The 18,069-nt window shown below is 37.7% G+C and overlaps 1 protein-coding gene across 1 annotated transcript; it reads right to left on the bottom strand.

The window, feature by feature from the left end:
• Window positions 1-1,622: 1,622 nt before the first annotated feature.
• Window positions 1,623-16,536, bottom strand: LOC122640644 (polygalacturonase non-catalytic subunit AroGP2-like). The gene is made up of 3 exons (XM_043833869.1): window positions 16,479-16,536; window positions 15,381-16,376; window positions 1,623-1,633 (listed from the first exon to the last, which is right to left on the bottom strand). Exons 1-2 carry the CDS (start codon window positions 16,527-16,529, stop codon window positions 15,402-15,404), a joined length of 1,026 nt encoding a protein of 341 aa, XP_043689804.1. The 5' UTR covers window positions 16,530-16,536; the 3' UTR covers window positions 1,623-1,633; window positions 15,381-15,401.
• Between the last annotated feature and the right edge of the window lie 1,533 nt (window positions 16,537-18,069).

Below are 18,069 nucleotides of genomic sequence, written 5' to 3'. Positions count from 1 at the left end.
AACCTTTTTAATAAATACATAAACCTCCTCTGTGTTTTTGACAATTATTCAAATTTCCCTACTTTTCAAATTTCATTGCACTTTAACCCCAATCTGTTAGTATTTTAAGATTAGTTAACGGCTAAATTTGAAAAGCGACTTTTTACTAACCCTAAGAAAATATTTGCATTTCAGACGTTACCCTTTCGCCCTTAATGAATTGCTAACTCAATCCCAATCCCATCGTCATCTTCAACCTCTCAACTCAACCCTAACTTGCACAATTCGATCGATCCACCCACCTCCCATTGCACGCAGAAAAGAAATGAGTCAATCCTTGCTAGCCTATTTTGAGTATTTAAATCCAAAATATATTTCTTCTCTTTTTTCTCCAATTTCCTTCCTCTTCCCCTTCTTTTTCTTTCTAGTAAAGAGGGTTACTTTATACTATCAAGAAGGAATTGGTAACTCATCTTGGTTTAACTTGCAGAGCAACTAAATTTATGGCTAAATAGATTCCTTATGCCTAACTGCAAATTTAGTTGACAATTTCTATCCAATTCTTCTCCTTTATTGATTCCCAAGAAATTTCTTCAGTGGAACCACAAATAGAGAAAGATACATTGTCATTGTGGATTCTCTGATTAAGATCTAGCTAGAGGGTGTTGTTTCAATAGTTTTCACATTAACAGATTAGTTCTGGGTGAACAAAAGTTCATTAAGGGGGAAGAATTTGTTGCCTAGTTGCGTGGCAACCGATGTGGGGGCCAATGATGGGGTGTATAGGGGCATCCACTAAGAGGGGTGATGGCGGTCATTATGCCCCCTTGTGAGTGGGTGCAGCGTAACACCACCAGACAATGTTCTTTTTCCCTTAAAGTTAATTGATCTTTGTGCTTGCTAGATTTGTGGGCCCCTTAAATGAAATGATATAATAAATCTGGAAGAAAGAGGGGTGGTAAGGCTGCGTACATTATGACCCTCCTCATACCCCGCAGTGGTGGGAGCCTCGTGCACTAGGTATGTCCTTAGGAGAGATTGAGGATAACCAACAACAAGCCTGTTCCTAGCCTTAATGGATTATTGATCGATTCTGTATGTGTACAACCTTGAGGTTGAAGGTTCAAGGGGTGTAGAGGAGGAGAGAATAACCATCAACATGGTAAGAATAAGCTAGGCCATTCCAACATCCATGAACACTGTTAGAAAGCCATGCAATTATCACGAAGAAAACAAAGAGGATCTCTACTCCACAATTTACAAGTCCACAACCCACACTTCACTTGTAGATAGTTTGTAGATCAATCTTCAATATATCCTTACTAAATAATGGGCCATAGAAAATATAGATTAAGAAATCGAGTTGGATCCACACCACAAACCACCCTTTTCTGATGGGCTACTCAAATTTGTAGAGGTTGTTGAGGTTTTGGTATCTTGACTTCTGATGATGGATTGTAATTTGGAGTCTTCGTGGGCTGCGTGATTCACTCGTTGGACCCATTTTGGACTATCGTGGGGTATGGAGGGGGTTCGGGGGCGGGAGCTCCCGACAAAAATTTTTTAAGGACTATATGGGTATTTTGGTAAATTTCCTGTATAGGGTTTTCGCTATAAATCCATAGCGAGAGTTCTTTCCTAGTAATTGAAAAATCTGACAGAAGTGTGAGGAACGAGCTACTGTAACCCTATTTCTCCATTGATAGTGAAACAGATCTCATCTCACTGTGGACGCAGGCAGCCTTGTCGAACCATGTAAATCTTTGTGCGTATTGTGTGATTATGTTTGTGTTTTCCATTATTCTCTGCATCGTGTAAGGTTTCACAAAGGTAGATTAACACAATGTATAGTTATCCACTAAACATGTGCATCTGTTCACTGCGTTACAATTATCACCATACTCATAAGAAACAAAACAAAGTAAACAATAGGAATAAGAAACAATATTCAAACAATGGATTAACACAATGTATAGCGAACATGGTATCAGAGTAGGGAGGTCAAGTGTTTGAATCCTGAGAAATACCAAAGGAGTTTTTCCCAACTTCTCATCCTTTGGTGTCTAAGTGTGAAGACGCATATGTGTCACGCGCAAGGACCAAGATGACCTGCATGCATATGCATATGTGTCCGCAGAGATATTCAAGAAGCAACAGGTTGAGATGCTCAAATTAGAAAAAGATAAGATTGAACTTTATCCATCCACATATCGAAACCTAGCTGGTAAGCTGGAACTTGATCTAAAGAGCTTCTCAGATGGTTACAATAGTCTTGAACAAGCCAACTTCCACATGGAGTCAGAAATAAATGCATAGAGCACAGGAGAACCTATCCCAAACATTAAGGCTATGAAGGCTGAGCCAAGGAAAGAAGCCCACTAAGGATTGAGGCAGAAATGAGTGATCTGTTAGGTTGCCTTGGAAAAAAAATCAGAGACAAATTGGAGAAGCTGACAATAAGGTTGACGGAGTTTGGGAGAATGTTGACTCATTTCTGGAAGTGATTGGAGATGATCACACAACTTTTTACTTATTGGGTTAAGCCTATTGTTTCAAATGTTCTACAGTTTGACTGTACTGTAGAACACTAAGTGTCAATAATACACCTTTATTTATAGTAATTCATTCTTATTATTCCAATGGTTATATTAAACTGGTGCAAAATTTTGGATGGGTGAAATTTTATGGATATAACATGAAATGCATTAAATCTAGCAAAGAAGATTAAAAACATTGTCTGTAAAGGTACCCTTCTTATGATTAGTTCTAGCTATGTTTGCTAAGTCATGAGCAACTCAAATTTCTATCTACTTTCTTAATACATCTCTCAGTAGCAAATTTCACAAGTGTTTGAATGTCTAAAAAGTAAAGAAAACAACTGCCACGACCAGATGTGATCTTGAGGATGAGAGATCTAATTGACTATTTCCAGCAAATAAGTCCAAACTTCTAGGTTTTAACACTCCATGGATAATCTTCTTGTGATTCCTTCCCGGATTCCTCAAGCCTCAGCTTCCTGAACTGTCCCTACAACAACATAATTCATATAGATTGGACATAAATCTTTTGTATGAGTAAACCCACCTTGACAAGAATCTCTGGTTAACCAAAAAAATATTTTAAGTACATTTAAAACGTGAGAACATTACTAACAAATAAAGTTAGAATATCAATATATTTATCTGATATCTTTTATTTTTAATTTTTATTTAATAATATATTAATATTTTAACTTTATTTATTATTAATGTTCTCACATTTTAGACGTACACTTATGTATCAATAAAATTCTTAAAAGTTGTTTGAAAAGTAAACTCTTTTTTGAAGAACTTAACAAGGGGAAGAGAGAGCCATACACAAGCAGGGTTATACCCGTTTCGATGGCAAAAGCATACATCCTCCACTGATTGGATATCTTCTCCCTCCACCCCCACCTCTTTCCTTTCTTTGCTTCTCCCTCATCCTCTGTTTTTTCTTTATCTTACCAATCTTCATGACAGTAACAATAATCCAAGATATATTCTAAAGGCACCAGGGCAATTTACCTTATAGTAAGAAAATTGTGTCTGCCAAAAGAAGGCTCAAAAATGTTTCTAGTGTTTCCATGCTGATGTGCAGGATATACCATATCAGTTCACTTGCAAACCTTACTAAGTCACCTCTTACATAGACAAAGAAAGATGAATTGAAAGACAGGGGCCCCTAGTGTGGCTTGGGAATTCAATGTAGCTTATGAGATAATGTTATGTATGGGGAAGAATCTATAATCCTCACTTGACTGTCCATAAGCATTACATGCATGGCCAAGAACCCACATTGTATTGTGCATCAAATCAAATCAAACCCTCATTGGAAGTTTTTTATAGCTCTCCACTAGACCAAAACAAAGGAAGAACAGAGAGAAACAACAAGACAAGAAAGAACACTAACCAAAGAGAATTAGCATGTTGGCTTTAATCAAGAGCCAAATACAATTTTAGAAAAATTCAGAACCCCAAAATCAAGCACTAAAGATGTAGAATCACAAAAATTTTCAACTTAAAATTCACAAAATCACACACGCGGAACCCTAAAATCATTTCCCAAACTCCAACATTTAACAAAGATAATCAGTAAAATCACAAAACACTAAGGTCCCGTTTGGTAACACTCCTGAAGAGTGCTTCTGGTGATCTTTTGCTCTTTGGGAGTGCATATAGAATAGAATAGTTTTTGGCAAACATGGTTCAATCTTGTAATCTTGTGTTCTCCCAAACTGGACCAGTTGGAAAAATATGAAAAGATCAGAAATTGAGAAACACCAAATTGAAGCTTCTTCGATTATTCACCACAAATTATAGATCAAAAGGGTAGAAAAATGCAAAACTACTCCCAATAAAAGTCACACTCGAGTGAAAGGGTGTTTCTCCTCTCACGCCATTCTCTCTTCCACAAGCTCCGCCCAAACCTCTGCTACTGGATTTGAAGACAATGGTGCTGCATAAGCTTTCTTCTCTGTTGCTGGACCTCCTCTCAAGCCATTCTCTCTTCCACAAAGGTGAGAGTCGGTGCTGCATCTGCGTTCCTCTCTGTTGCTGGACCTCCTCTCACGCCATTCTATCTTCCACGAAGGTGCGAGACGGTGCTGCATCAGCTTTCCTCTCTGTTGCTGGACCTCCTCTCACGCCATTCTATCTTCCACGAAGGTGCGAGACGGTGCTGCATCAGCTTTCCTCTCTGTTGCTGGACCTCCTCTCACGCCATTCTCTCTTCCTCGAAGGTGACTCTCTCTCTCTCAAAATTTCTGAACCTTGAGATTTTAGGGAGTTCTTCCATGGAAAAGAAAAAGAAATCTGTTGAAATCAAGAAAGAAGAAACGAAGCCCTTAGGTTAGGGTTTCTTCCATGGAAAAGAAAATGAAATCTATTGAAATCAAGAACCCTAAGAAACACCCCGAGAAACAGCCCCTCCCCTGCGTTCTTTCTTTATTTCTCTCTGAAAACCCCTGACTGAAATGTCCAACAAAAACTCTTCAAAACTAGAAAATCCAAAACCCAAGAAAGACAAAATCCAACACTGCTCAGGTGTGGGGTTCCATCGTGTGCTAATCGTAGGTTGTGTTATGAACTCTCGCTTGCTTTGCTCGGTAATGGATGCTGCAACACAAGAAAATTATTAATTAGGAAAAAAAAAATAATCAAGAATCCAGGTTGAGAAAACATGGAAAAGAAAATTACCTAAACATGGGAAGAGATCAGAGCCATGGATATGACTAGGGGTGTCAACGGGCCGGTTTCGGTTCGGGCTTTTCGGTTTCTGTGTGACTTTTATAGAAATTGAAACCAAACCATTAAGAAATGTTCGGTTTCGGTGCGGTTTGGTTTCGTGTCGTTTTCAGTTTATGATAACGGATTGATATCTGTTTGGATTCGGTTTGGTACCGGTTTTATATAACTAGTAAGGTCCGGTTAGTGCTAATTTTTCTTCTCTTTCTCTTATAAGTACATAAAATATTTCAAATACAATGCATCTTTGTATCCTATGTCCTATGGCCTATGGATACAATTGGTTGGGTAATCACTAACAAAGGATATGAGATAAAGTGAGAAATTATCACAACACATTTAGGGGCATTTATTAATTTACTCATTTATCAGGTTAGATCGGTTCGGTTTGGGTTCGGGCCTAACGGTTCGGACTACCGGTGCACCGTCGGGCTAACCCAAACCAAACCAAACCGTTTGCCCCTTTGGATCCACAAACCGAACCCGAACCCGAACCCGAACCATTAAGAGTTCGGTCCAGTATGGTCCGGGCTCGTTCGGGCTGGTTCGGACCGGTTTCATCGGTTCGGGTTGGGTATTGACACCCCTAGATATGACTAAGGCAAGGATGAGTAGTATAAGAAGGTGGCCTTGGCATGAGAGGACGAAGTCTCTTGCAACCCATCATCCACATTTTGGCTCCTGTAATAGTTAGCGTGAGTGTAGTAATGGGTTCAGTGTAGTTGGCTGAAAAGAGGGTAGTTGAGATGCAGAGGGAATAAAACAATTAGAGAGAGAGGGTGTTTAGAGTTGCAGACATGGAGAAGGAACAAGAGAGGGAGGTCGATGTATTGTGATTTAAACAGAAGAAAGTGAAGGAGAGGAGCGGAGGTTGACTGGGTTATATAGAAGGAGAGATGGATGGAGAGATAATAGAGAATGGAGAGGGCTTACATCAATCTCTGCCATCTAATAATAATAGTAACCAGGAGTGTAATTAGAGTTACAAACAACTTCCATTCATTCTACTAACCAGGAGCTGTAAATGAATGCTTATTTGAATATTTTACTGTAAGTACATCTACATGCATAGGAAATTAGGCAGAGAACAAGAATATTGCATGTAGTTTGGCCTTCCAGTTTATATTTTCTTTACATCTGGATGCATGTGGTCTGAATTGTTGTTTGTCTAGGTTAATACTGCATCTTTCAGCTAATGACTAAAGGATATATTTTTTTTAATTAATGAAACTCATCAGGAAATTTGAAATATTCTGAAGTTAGTAGCTTAGATGTGGAAGCTGTCATATATTGCTGTGTTCTATTTTTCCAATGGCCTAATATGACTCAACTCTTATCTTCCAAAAATAGCAATACAAAAAAAGAACAAGAATCCCTCTTGTGATATTTCCTCAAACTAGAAGATTTGGTTATAATCGATGCCCAATATTATTATAATCTATCCCTCATTCAATGCTCTTGGCCAGTAAAGTATCATGGTTCTGTTATTCCAACTGGACTGCATCACATTGTTTCACATATGAGTCTAGTGGGAGATGGGATGCTGTGCCAGACTCAGCCAAGCTTATGCTTTTTAGGCTTCTTATACTTCCAATGTAGATGTTTCTCAACTAACTTGTTTCAGCTAATGATTACTTGCTACATTTATGCTTTTGGTTCGTATATTCTTCTTCCTTGCTTCTTCCATTTTCTTCTCTTCTGTTTCACTTCTTTATTTCTTATACACAACAGTGGCTGAGGCCACCATTGGCAGCCCCCCCCCCCCCCCATAGGCCCAATTCATAAGTTTGAGGGAGTTCTCCTGCTACACATAGGCCCAATTCATAAGTTTGAGCTTTCTGATATTTTTTTCCCTTCTGGGATTGGGTGTTAGTATTAAATTTTGCAGGAGTTGGACATTGCCATTTTGAAGGCCACAAACCATGTTGAACGTTCAACTAAAGAAAAACACACAAGGTGTATGCGGATACTTCTCTCAGTTCTCTTGGTATGAGGTACCATCATCCTCTTTCTCTTGAGGATCTTTGTATGGCAAGTGTGGGTATTTTGAAGGTAATAAGACGGTTTCATGATTATATAATCTTTATTTAATTAAAGGGTATCTCTCTGTTATACCTCATTTTTTTTCCTTTCATTTTTGTTTCATTTAGTTCTTGGTTGTGGGCATTATACCCAAGAAGCTTACAAATGCCATTTAGAAATAGATGTGGTTGTCTCATGAGAAAACTTGAATATGTCAAGGCTTGTGGCAAGGTCATATGGTTACTTGTAAATTATTGAATAACGTTGGATTCTAGAACTTTAGGACTGCATCTTCAAAACATCATGAATGTCAAGGCTTGTGGCAAGGTCTCATGGTTACTTATAAATTCTAACCTCTACTTGATGGGTCTTTAGCTCAAATTGGTGGAGCACTTGGAACATGCTCATGTTCCAAGGGGATGGTGGTTCAAATCCACCAAGGTCCAAATTCAGTTTTAGGTTGTTGAAGTCAGACTTTAACAAAAATGAAGATTAAATTCAGTTTTAGATTGTTGAAGTTGTAATTTCAGTTTTAAATAACTATAATTTGATATATTTTGGTTATTTTAAGCTTGATAAGAGAGATATTTTAATTTATGCTAAGGTTGGTAAGAGAGAAAATGGGTTGACAAGTATTTTTTGGTCTTAATTTAGATGGCAATTGCATTATTGTAATTAATTTCAAATTTGAAAGAGTCGTGGCATTGTTTCAAGATTTTGAAACTCATGGGGTGTTAACCAAATTAGTTCGATTGAATCTGGTAAAGAGGACCTTAGGTAAAAAAAATATGTTGATTTTATCAAAATAATTATAAATAATTTTAAGTATTATAGTATTATTTATGATAATGAATGATATAATCATAATTATTATGGATTAATAATGAACATAATGACATTTATGTAATTTTTTTGTATAAAAGAAGTGATTTTGTAAAATGTTTGCCAAACACTGTTTCTGTTCTTTTTCTGTTCATGGAACACTTCTGTAACAGTTTTACCAAACGTTGTTTCTCTTCCACAAGGATATTCTCATAGCAAGGAATCGAAAAAGAGAACTTCTGTGAAAAGAACATTCTCCCAGAATGGAAGTGTTATCAAACGGGACCTAAATGTAAAATTCAGAAAATCATAAAGAATAGATGAAATTTGTGAGATTTGTGAAATCTAGGGTTCAACGATGAGAGAAGAACGAGGGGAAAATGAGTTTTTATTTTATTTTATTACAGATTTCAAGCCAATTATGGCAACAATACTTGCACGCTTCTGCTCATCGTTGAACCCTAGAAATTTTGCCCAAATTAGTCGCACCTTTCTATGGCCTTTCGTTGAAGAAGATCAGATCAGACCAACTCAGAGAGAGAGAGAGAGAGAGAGAGAGAGAGAGTATAAGCGAGCGATATGGGAGGGAGGGTACCTGGATGATGAACATGCAGCGATGAAAGAGCTTCCTAGTTCCTATGAAGCTCTTGAGAATGATGAGAGTAGAGTGTGGTTCTCAACTTTGAAACCCTTTCTTGGAAATTATTGGGCACAAGTTCTTTGAGTTTGTTTCAAGCAACAGAAAAACACCTCAGACTTGTGTCGTCAAAAGTGTTCCATGATCCATAAATTCTAATTTCTGTTTCAAAAACATTAGAAAACAAAACAGATTTGTCAAATAATTTTTGGGGTGTTTTTTCGTTTCTTAGAATAGAAAAACAGTGAAACATGTTTCTTGGAGTGGTTATCAAATGGTGCCTAAATATTTAAAAAAAAATGAGAGATGTTTTTTGTGGCGGAGTGTACTGCCCATGCCCACACAGGGGCAAAATGATCGCCCTACCCCATGAAAGGCGGATATGCTTGCCTCGCCCAATTGATGATTTGCATGCGCACTCCCATTGGCCCTTGTGCATGCACACAAGCCACACTCCCCCACAAAGAACTTTTGCCCTAAAAAAATTTAATGGTACACTACTTACTGATTTTAAAATATCCTAATAATATCTATTGGTAAAAAATAAAATGACATACTTTGTTGAAGTGTCCTTTTTGCATTGTTTTGGAGAATGACACCGAGTCTTCTTGGATCTTCTTTCGGATAAATACCATGTCATCCTACATTTTGAAAGAACGAATGATAAAAGAAAATAAGTTAATCAAATTAAATTAATATAAACCACAAAAATGAAGTATGCATAAAGATTATAAACATATCCATAACTGGGAGAAATTTTTAGTCGATCTCAACATTCCATAAACTTCAACATGAAGACACCACAATCATGCTTATTACAAGATTTATCAAAGTTGTCAATATGTTATGAAACAGTAAGAGAATATCTTAGTTAAACCCAAAATTGAAAAACATACAAGTTTGTTTGTAATGGTAGTTTAGGTCGATCTAGACTCCATTTGGAAATTGAAAGTATCCTCTCCTCATTTAGCGAGGTTAAAATCATCTCGCATGTATCCTTTTGCAAACAATTCACACATTAATCCATGTATCTAGGAAATTAAAATAATGTTTTAAATGAGCCACAAGAAAATTAATTATAGACAATAAACAAACCACTATTTTCTGTGTCATATTTTGATCAAAAGTGTTTTCTCTTTGTATGGAATCCAAAGTATGTAATATTTTATCCTTCAAATTTATCACGTATAAAAACCAATGTTTATCTAAGCATATGGGGATGAAAAGCTGCACACAAATTATTATAATTAGTCAAAGTTTAGTACATTAGTCATCCATTTATTACAATAACATACTTAACAAAACAAAAGTAAGATGCACTCAATGCAAAGCTACAGTACAATGTGTGAACATGTAACCATAGAAGATACAAACTTGGGGCAAGTATTTTTTAAATAATTAACAGATCACAAAGAATCAAGTTGTACTTTAGATTCTCCTCTGAATGATAAGATTGTAGATCCTTTATTTCCTTGATGAGTCCTTTAGCAATCTTTTCCTATTGTTGCGTCAAGAAATCACTCAGCGGTCTTTCGAGTGCCGTAACCTGCAAAAGACCCTGGGTGACAAAGGAGAACTGGTGTGGTTCCGGCCTAGGACTCTTCGATGGCTAAGTTAGATCTCTCTGAGCAAACAGATGAATGAATAGTAGTATTCAAGGTGAGTTCAGCCCCCCGATGGGGTTGTGTACCTTCCCTTTTATAGTAGTGTATGGCGGTGTAGAGAGTCCCAATTGATGTAAAGTGTTTGCCGTAGGTGATAGAGTCCCTGAGTAGCAGGACTTATTCTGATTGGTTGTCTTCCCGAGAGATGTAGTGTCCTTGATAGACTAGGTAGTTGTCTTCCCGGGAGATGTAGTGTCCTTGATAGACTAGGTAGTTGCCTTCCTGTGGGACGTAGTGTCCGAGTGGCCTTGGTAATCTTGATGGATAGACTCATCTACGTGGTAGATGGAGTTCATGGTGTATGAGTCCGTTCACTCCACGTGACTCGATAGGTGGTGGCCTAGAGTTCTTGGTGATGTTGTCTTGTTGATGGGGATTTGAGGGAGCTTGTGTTTGGAGTTGACGTGTGTGGGCACGACGTGTGCCGGGGTCGTCATGCCCAAGTCCGGGTCCGTGCCCATGATCCGCGCCTATGGTGCCCATGCTGGGTTGGGTCAAATCCTTATTGGTTCTTCATTTTTGGGTTCTTGTCTTGAACCGGTCTTCCTTATGACACGTGGCGGCCCCTAATTGGTTGGTGAGAATTTGGGCTCATCACCTATTATAACCATTGAAAATATTAATGCATATATATGACTAACTTAAGTCACATGCATTAGTATTGGATATACAAAAATAAAAAATTTATCCCAAAATAAGTGGGAAAGTAGTGGCAGAATGGAATATATATATATATTGTCTGTTTGAGGATTAGCATTTGCCCGAAGACATCAACAACCTACATGACATCCAAAAAAATCATTAGATTGTCAATATATGTGGCAGTTAAGCAGTTAAGAGTATCCCTATAGGTAAAACTATAGTGTAGTGAACTTACTGGACTCTCAATCCAATTTTGATCTTGTTAATTGTATAGCACTAGAATCATGGGATGAATTGGTATATTTCTATTGATGTCATTATATCAATATATACAAGGATTACATGGGTCAATCACCCTTAATTATTCCCTAATTAAATCCTATCAATATGATATGGATAGGAAAGAAACAATTATCCTAGTCAATGGATAGATGCAAATGGTAAGTGTCAATTATCCTAGTCAATGGGTGAACTATGAAGACTCATATGGTAACACTCCCCCTCAAGGTGGAGCGTGTATGTCACAAATGCCTAGCTTGGAACTAAGCTGAAATTGTTCACGACCAAGAGATTTGGTAAGTAAGTCTGCAATCTAATCCGAGCTAGCAATCTTGGTCGGTCTTAGGAATCCTTGTTGTAGTTTTTCGCGAACGACATGGCAGTCGATCTCGATGTGCTTAGTTCGTTCATGAAAAACAGGATTGGAGGCGATGTGGATGGCTGATTAATTGTCACAATACAGTGGTATGGGGGAAGATAAATTAATTCCCAAGTCTTTCAATAGATAGGATATCCATGAAAGTTCACATGTTGCAACCGCCATTGCCCTGTATTCGGCCTCTGCAGATGATTGAAAAACAGTGGATTGTTTCTTGGTCTTCCAAGAAATTGGACTTGCATCCCAGGAGAATGCAGTACCCTGTCATCGGTTGTCGGGTCATTGGACAAGTCGCCTAGTCCGAGTCACAGTATCCCGAAAGTTGAAGCGAGGAGGTGGAGGAGAAAAAAATTCCTTGCCCTGGGGTGGCCTTCAAGAATCGAAGAAGCCTATGAGCAGCATCCAAATGTGGCTGTCGAGGTTGATGCATAAACTGGCTTAGAATGTTGACTGTGTGAGTAATATCTGGGCGCGTGACTGTGAGATAGATCAAGCGCCCAACAAGACGACGGTAAGGTGAAGGATCCAATAATAATTCCCATTAGATTTTGTAAGGCGCAAGTTCTGCTCCATGGGTGTCTCGGTTGGTCTAGTTCCAGTGAAACCACTGTCTTGTAAAATGTCCAGCACATATTTTGCGTTGTGAGAGATAAGTGCCCTTGGTTGATCTCGCAACTTCAATTCCCAGAAAGAATTTCAAAGGACCAAGATCCTTTATGTGAAAATTATTGAATAAGAAATTTTTAACTGTGTCAACCAAATCGGCAGTGGTTCCAGTGATGATAATATCATTCACATAGAGCACTATATAAACACTCTCTATTTGACGATGCAAAGTGAACAAGGAGTGATCAGCTTGAGATTGAGAAAATCCGAAATCCAGGAGCGCAGTAGAGAACTTGGAGAACCATTGTCTAGATGTCTGTTTTAAACCATATAAAGATTTTTGAAGTTTGCAGACGAGTTGCTCCCCCTTACGACGATAACCTGGGGGAGGGGTCATGTAAACCTCTTCATCTAGGTCCCCATGCAAAAATGCATTATGGACATCCATCTGGTGTAATATCGATCCTTTAACAGCTGCTAGAGCAACAAGGGTGTGAACTGTAACTAGTTTCGCAACGGGTGCAAACGTATCATGATAGTCAATGCCTTCCACCTGATTGTAACCCTTAACGACAAGTTGAGCCTTGTAACGTTTGATTGAACCATCAGAACACCGTTTAATCTTGAACACCCATTTGGACCCAATTGGTGTCTTCCCGTGTGTTAAGGGAACAAGTGACCATGTTTTATTTTCGGATAAGGCCTGAATTTCTACTTTCATTGCATCACACCATTCTGTGTATTTCATTACCTCGGCAAATGTGGCAGGCTCAGTTGTACTAGCAAGGGATGAGAGAAGTTGTACTAGCAAGGGATGAGAGAAATGCAACATGATTGGAAGAAAAATGACTGTACTATAAATATTGATGAAGTGGATGAGATGTACCTTGAACCGATGCCGAAGATAGTAATTGAGAATGGGTAAACGAACAATGGTAATCTTCTAAATACTTTGGCTTTTGTTTATTCCTCTGTGGCCGGGTATGGGTGGGTAGGTGATGGGGAACCGGAGGTGACTCGGTTTCAGATGTAGGGGTTCCTGAAGTTGGTGGTGGTGGAGTAGTAGGAGTCAAAGCAGGTGGCTCATTATCAATGGGAGTCATGGTAGCAGGCTCGTTACCAATGGGAGCCAAAGCATCGGGCTCGGGGTCATTGGGAAACAAGGGACACACAAAGGGGGTGGTGAAATCTGAAACAGTGTGGAAAGGAAAAAAAATTTCATGGAACGTAACATCGAGGAAAATGGAAATCTGACCTGTTTGGAGGTCATAGATGCGATACCCCTTTTGTGCAAGAGGATAACCAATGAACACCCCTGGGTTGGCACATTTGTCAAATTTGTGTTGTGCAGAAGTATTCCAAGAACGGTTTAGGCTGATACCATGTTAATTGTATAGTACTAGAATCATGGGATGAATTGGTATATTTCTATTGATGTCAATGTATCAATATATACAAGGATTACATGGGTCAATCACCCTTAATTATTCCCTAATTAAATCCTATCAATATGATATGGATAGGAAATAAACAATTATCCTAGTCAATGGATAGATACAAATGGTAAGTGTCAATTATCCTAGTCAATGGGTGAACTATGAAGACTCATATGGTAATAGATCTTCCAAGGCAAGTCGCTCCTTTTGAGTTGCATAATAGGTTCCTATTTGTACCCAACATTCTCTATGAAAGAGAATTATATCATATAATTAGAATTCCTTTTGGTGAATCAAATGTTACCTTATATATATATATACCAAGACTATATCTTTATTAAAAGGACAATTGATGACTTCTGCAAGTTCACATAATGGATACAACACTCAATTAATAATTTCTCTTTTATGATATGACAAATTCGCTATAACTTGGATCATATATTGATTACAAGTGACAAAAATGAATAATTATTGATGAAACAAAGAAGTTCTATTAATATACAAGAATAAGGCATGTGAAAATGAAGCCAACACTTATATGAGGCGAGCATATCCAAAAAAATGAAAAGCAAAATGTTTTACGCATAGCGATGTAGGCACATGGTGGTGCGTTCAACCGTTGGATTGGGGAGAGAGGGGTGGGTAATTATATTTTTGCTCGCACACCTATCCAACGGTTAAAAGGCACAATCATGTTCATAAACAGGCATGAAAAAAATTGTTTCAAAAAAAAAAAAAAAAGTTAAAGTTTACTATATTTTATGGTATAACTTAAGCAAAGGTTGGGCATAGCCCGAGGGCTTAATCTTGGCCCAGCCTGACCCTAACTCAGGGCTAGAAATTTCCAGCCCTGATCTGCCCTCAGGGCCTTGGTATCTCAGCTTAGGCCCTATTCGGGCTTAGGGCGGGCCAGGAGAGTTTGGGCCGACAAGACCAAACTTGCACCCCTAATAAAATCACACTTGGAAAGGATGGATAATTAGCTAAAGCAGCGGGCTGTAGTGAAATTGATTGCAAAAGAGTATAAATCACCACATTAAAATTACCTTTCCTGATTTACCAAAAAAAAAATTACCTTTCCTGACTTGACGTGTGAAAGGCTGGCAGGGTCGAGCTCAAGTTCACGTACAAGAACCATCTCATACATTCATGAGGCACATAGAAAGAATCCAACTTTGAAGTGGATTCCATCTGTGTACCTCGCCTCAGGGGCTTACGAGATTGTTCTCGTATGTAAACCTGAGTCAGCCTCATACATAGGGCTATGCCCTTCGGTAAGCATTCCTTTAGCATGTAATCCCATGTTTGTTCTAGTGCTTCTGTTCACTATCTCGATCTCCTCTCCATTCTTTGAATTCGCATTAACGTTTCCCATTACTCTGTCTTGTAGGGCAAAAAGAAGGTAAAATATTATGTCAAATAATTACTTTTGTATGAGATTTTTTTTCTAGTTGACTAAGAATGTCTAGCTAAGACTTTATGGGACAAACATTTTCTTTTGATTTCATCAGGTTGTCATCTATTATGTTGGACAATTGAAGAACAAATTATATTGGAACTTGAAAGAAATAATATGAAGGTAAAAAATAGGTCATTATTTATTCTTAAAATATCATTAAAAGTAGCATGTAACACATATCATAGAACTATCAAATCTTCAAATGCTGCTCAACTTAGAGTCTTTGTCCAGACCACTCCGTTCTTGTTTATCCAATGACACACTTCAATTAGGCCTGGACCAAAACCCAACAACTTGAAAGCAAGATGGTTTGGATTCCAAATTGATGTATCATAATGGCATGCCATGATTGCATGATTCACCTTCTTTTGAGCATGTATATCAACTGCATACACTTTTACTTTTTTTAAAATGTGGCAATAATAGACTTGAAATGGAAAAGGTTGACTATGACATAGGGCTGGTGGTTCGGAGAGGTTTCCATATATTAGTTTCATAGCTCCAATTGTGACATTCTCAAAAGATCCTTCGATGTTCTCAGTACTCCATAGGCGTACATGGTGCCCTAATTTCTCAACAATAAAATCGATGAGATCCTCGGCGGAAGTCGCACAGGTGCATTGCTCGCCACGAATGCAGCTTTTCTCACATATCTTGAGGGTGTCTTGAATATACTCATCCATGTTTGAATTATCCATCACACCAAAAAGCTTCTTCAATTCCTTGATGTGTGTAAAGGAAAATGGGATTTTTGAAGCCAAAGGGCGCGGCAAGAACGATTTATAAGACATTGGATCCCTTAGATCAGGTATAGACATGAAATTTCCCTCTTTCACCATTGACTCCCGGAAAAATTGTAATCCCCCTTGGCTGGCAATCGATAATGGTATTTCGTTTGGAAGGCCTTCATATGTTAGTTTGAGATCATTCCATGGGACTACTGGTGGCAGGGTTTTGTCATACCTTGTCTTCTTCAACAGTGCATTTGTAGAACAAGCAACATTAGCCTGCAAACAAAACGAACGCAGGTGGAAAGCCAATTCATTTTCCTCCATAAATTTCATAAACACTGCCACCTGATGGGGGGTTAATGGAGAAGCCTTTGCAACAAACCAATGTGGAGGGTGTGGAAGACCAATATGCTCTTCCCAATATTGTGAGAATGCATTTTCAGCTTGAGAATCCTGAAAATTTTATGGGAAAAATAACAATCAAATAAAAAAGATAAATTAGGAACATTCAATAACCACGTTGAAGTTAATAATAGAAAATCTTGTTTTCCTTACACTAAAGTATGCTACCATTAGAACTCCAAGCAAAAGAATGGGATGCGTCATGGTGGAACTCAAAAGAAAATTGAATGAGTTGGTTTTGTTTCATAGAGGGGGCCTTTGATTTTATATGAACGGAAAATTTAGTATCAACAAATAAAAAGGGGGGGGGAGTTTTAGTCGAGTACAGAAGTTCTCCAATGATATTTAACCACTATAGTCAATCTCACACCATCCATGGGGTGTGGTCGTTTTTGTCAGTCCCTTGAATGGCTAACGTATTCTATAATTTCCAAATTTCCCCAATGAAATAGAGAAAAAAAAATTTCTTTTATTACTATTAAGGGGTAACTGTGGTATTCAAAAAGTTGCGCGAATAAAAGGAGTAATTTGATTGAGATATGTATGGCTATTGATTAAGGAAAGATCAAAGTGTTAACAAAACACAAGGAAGAGTCAAATTGGTCTGGAAGATCAGTTTGTTTTATTGGTACAAGGGTTCTATAAAGGTGAATTAGTTTTGCTAGATGGGATTGTAATGTGATAATTCTAATAGCTATATAATAGAGTACAGTTTGGATCGGTCATTTGTCAAATTTCAAAGATAAATTGTATCCTACATTCCATTCCTTATATAAGATTTTTTTAGTCATTCAATAATTTTAACTATTTCTACAAAATATGACTTTCTAATGGACATTTAATGCGTTATTTTTCCACGTGGTAAAATATAGTATTCCCCAAACTTAACATTTAAGTTGGGTACATTGACCCTCACCTGCCCAAAAATCTGGACCTCAATTGATTTTCCACATTGCAGATATTTGAGTGATGGGAGGAAACCATTGCTCTAATCAGGCAACTCATGAGTTGGGACTTAAATTTGGTGGACTTAATCTCCACATGATCATCCATCCATTTACAAGGTTTTAGCCCAATCTTCTTTTCCCACGTTGAAGATATCACTAAAATTGATGGACATTCTATGAACTTAACAAACGAAAACAAGAAAGGGACCCAAACCTTCCCCTTTTAAAAGGATATTAGATCACTTAATTCCTCTGATATTCCTAGCTTACCAAAAATTAAGATGTTTGAAATTTTTTAAAATAAAAACATCAACCAAAAAAGTTAATGTCATGATGAAGTTTTATCTAGTGAAGAAGATATTTTTTTTTGTGAAGAACCTAAGCCGTACGTTGTTTTAGGTCAGAATATCGTCCCATGTGATTGGCTCTAGGAGAAATTCTAACTGCCAACCGATGAACCAATTTTTGAGACTTTTCGGGTCATAATGTATGACCACGAAAGGAGAATTTTGAGAAATAAGGAAACTAAGAAATTTATTCATAGCCAAAATTGGTAAGAACAATTTAGGCATATAAAAATCTATATATAATTGTGATTAAAAAAATATTTTTTGATCAGTTCTATTCAAAAAAAATTTGGTAGTAGACAAATAAAAATATATCTAATGTATCATCCAGCCAAATTTTATGTTTAGAAGTTTTTTTTTTTTTTACTGACCATACCTGGGACCCGGGCCAGCCCCTAGAGTTTTACTTAAATTCAAATAAATGATTAACGAATACACGGGGGAGACATG

Source organism: Telopea speciosissima, chromosome 9, assembly GCF_018873765.1.
Source record: "Telopea speciosissima isolate NSW1024214 ecotype Mountain lineage chromosome 9, Tspe_v1, whole genome shotgun sequence".
Lineage (NCBI taxonomy): Eukaryota > Viridiplantae > Streptophyta > Magnoliopsida > Proteales > Proteaceae > Telopea > Telopea speciosissima.
The sequence above is the reverse complement of the archived record's forward strand: the minus strand, read 5'-3'. Positions and strand labels throughout refer to the sequence as shown.

What these genes read in the sequence shown, in the direction of transcription:
- LOC122640644 (XM_043833869.1), bottom strand. Translation starts at nt 16,529, where the DNA reads ATGACGCATCCCATTCTTTTGCTTGGAGTTCTAATGGTAGCATACTTT. An exon ending in TAATGGTAGCATACTTTAGT is followed by an intron (nt 16,377 to 16,478) that starts GTAAGGAAAACA and finishes TAAAATTTTCAG; the next exon opens with GATTCTCAAGCTGAAAATGC.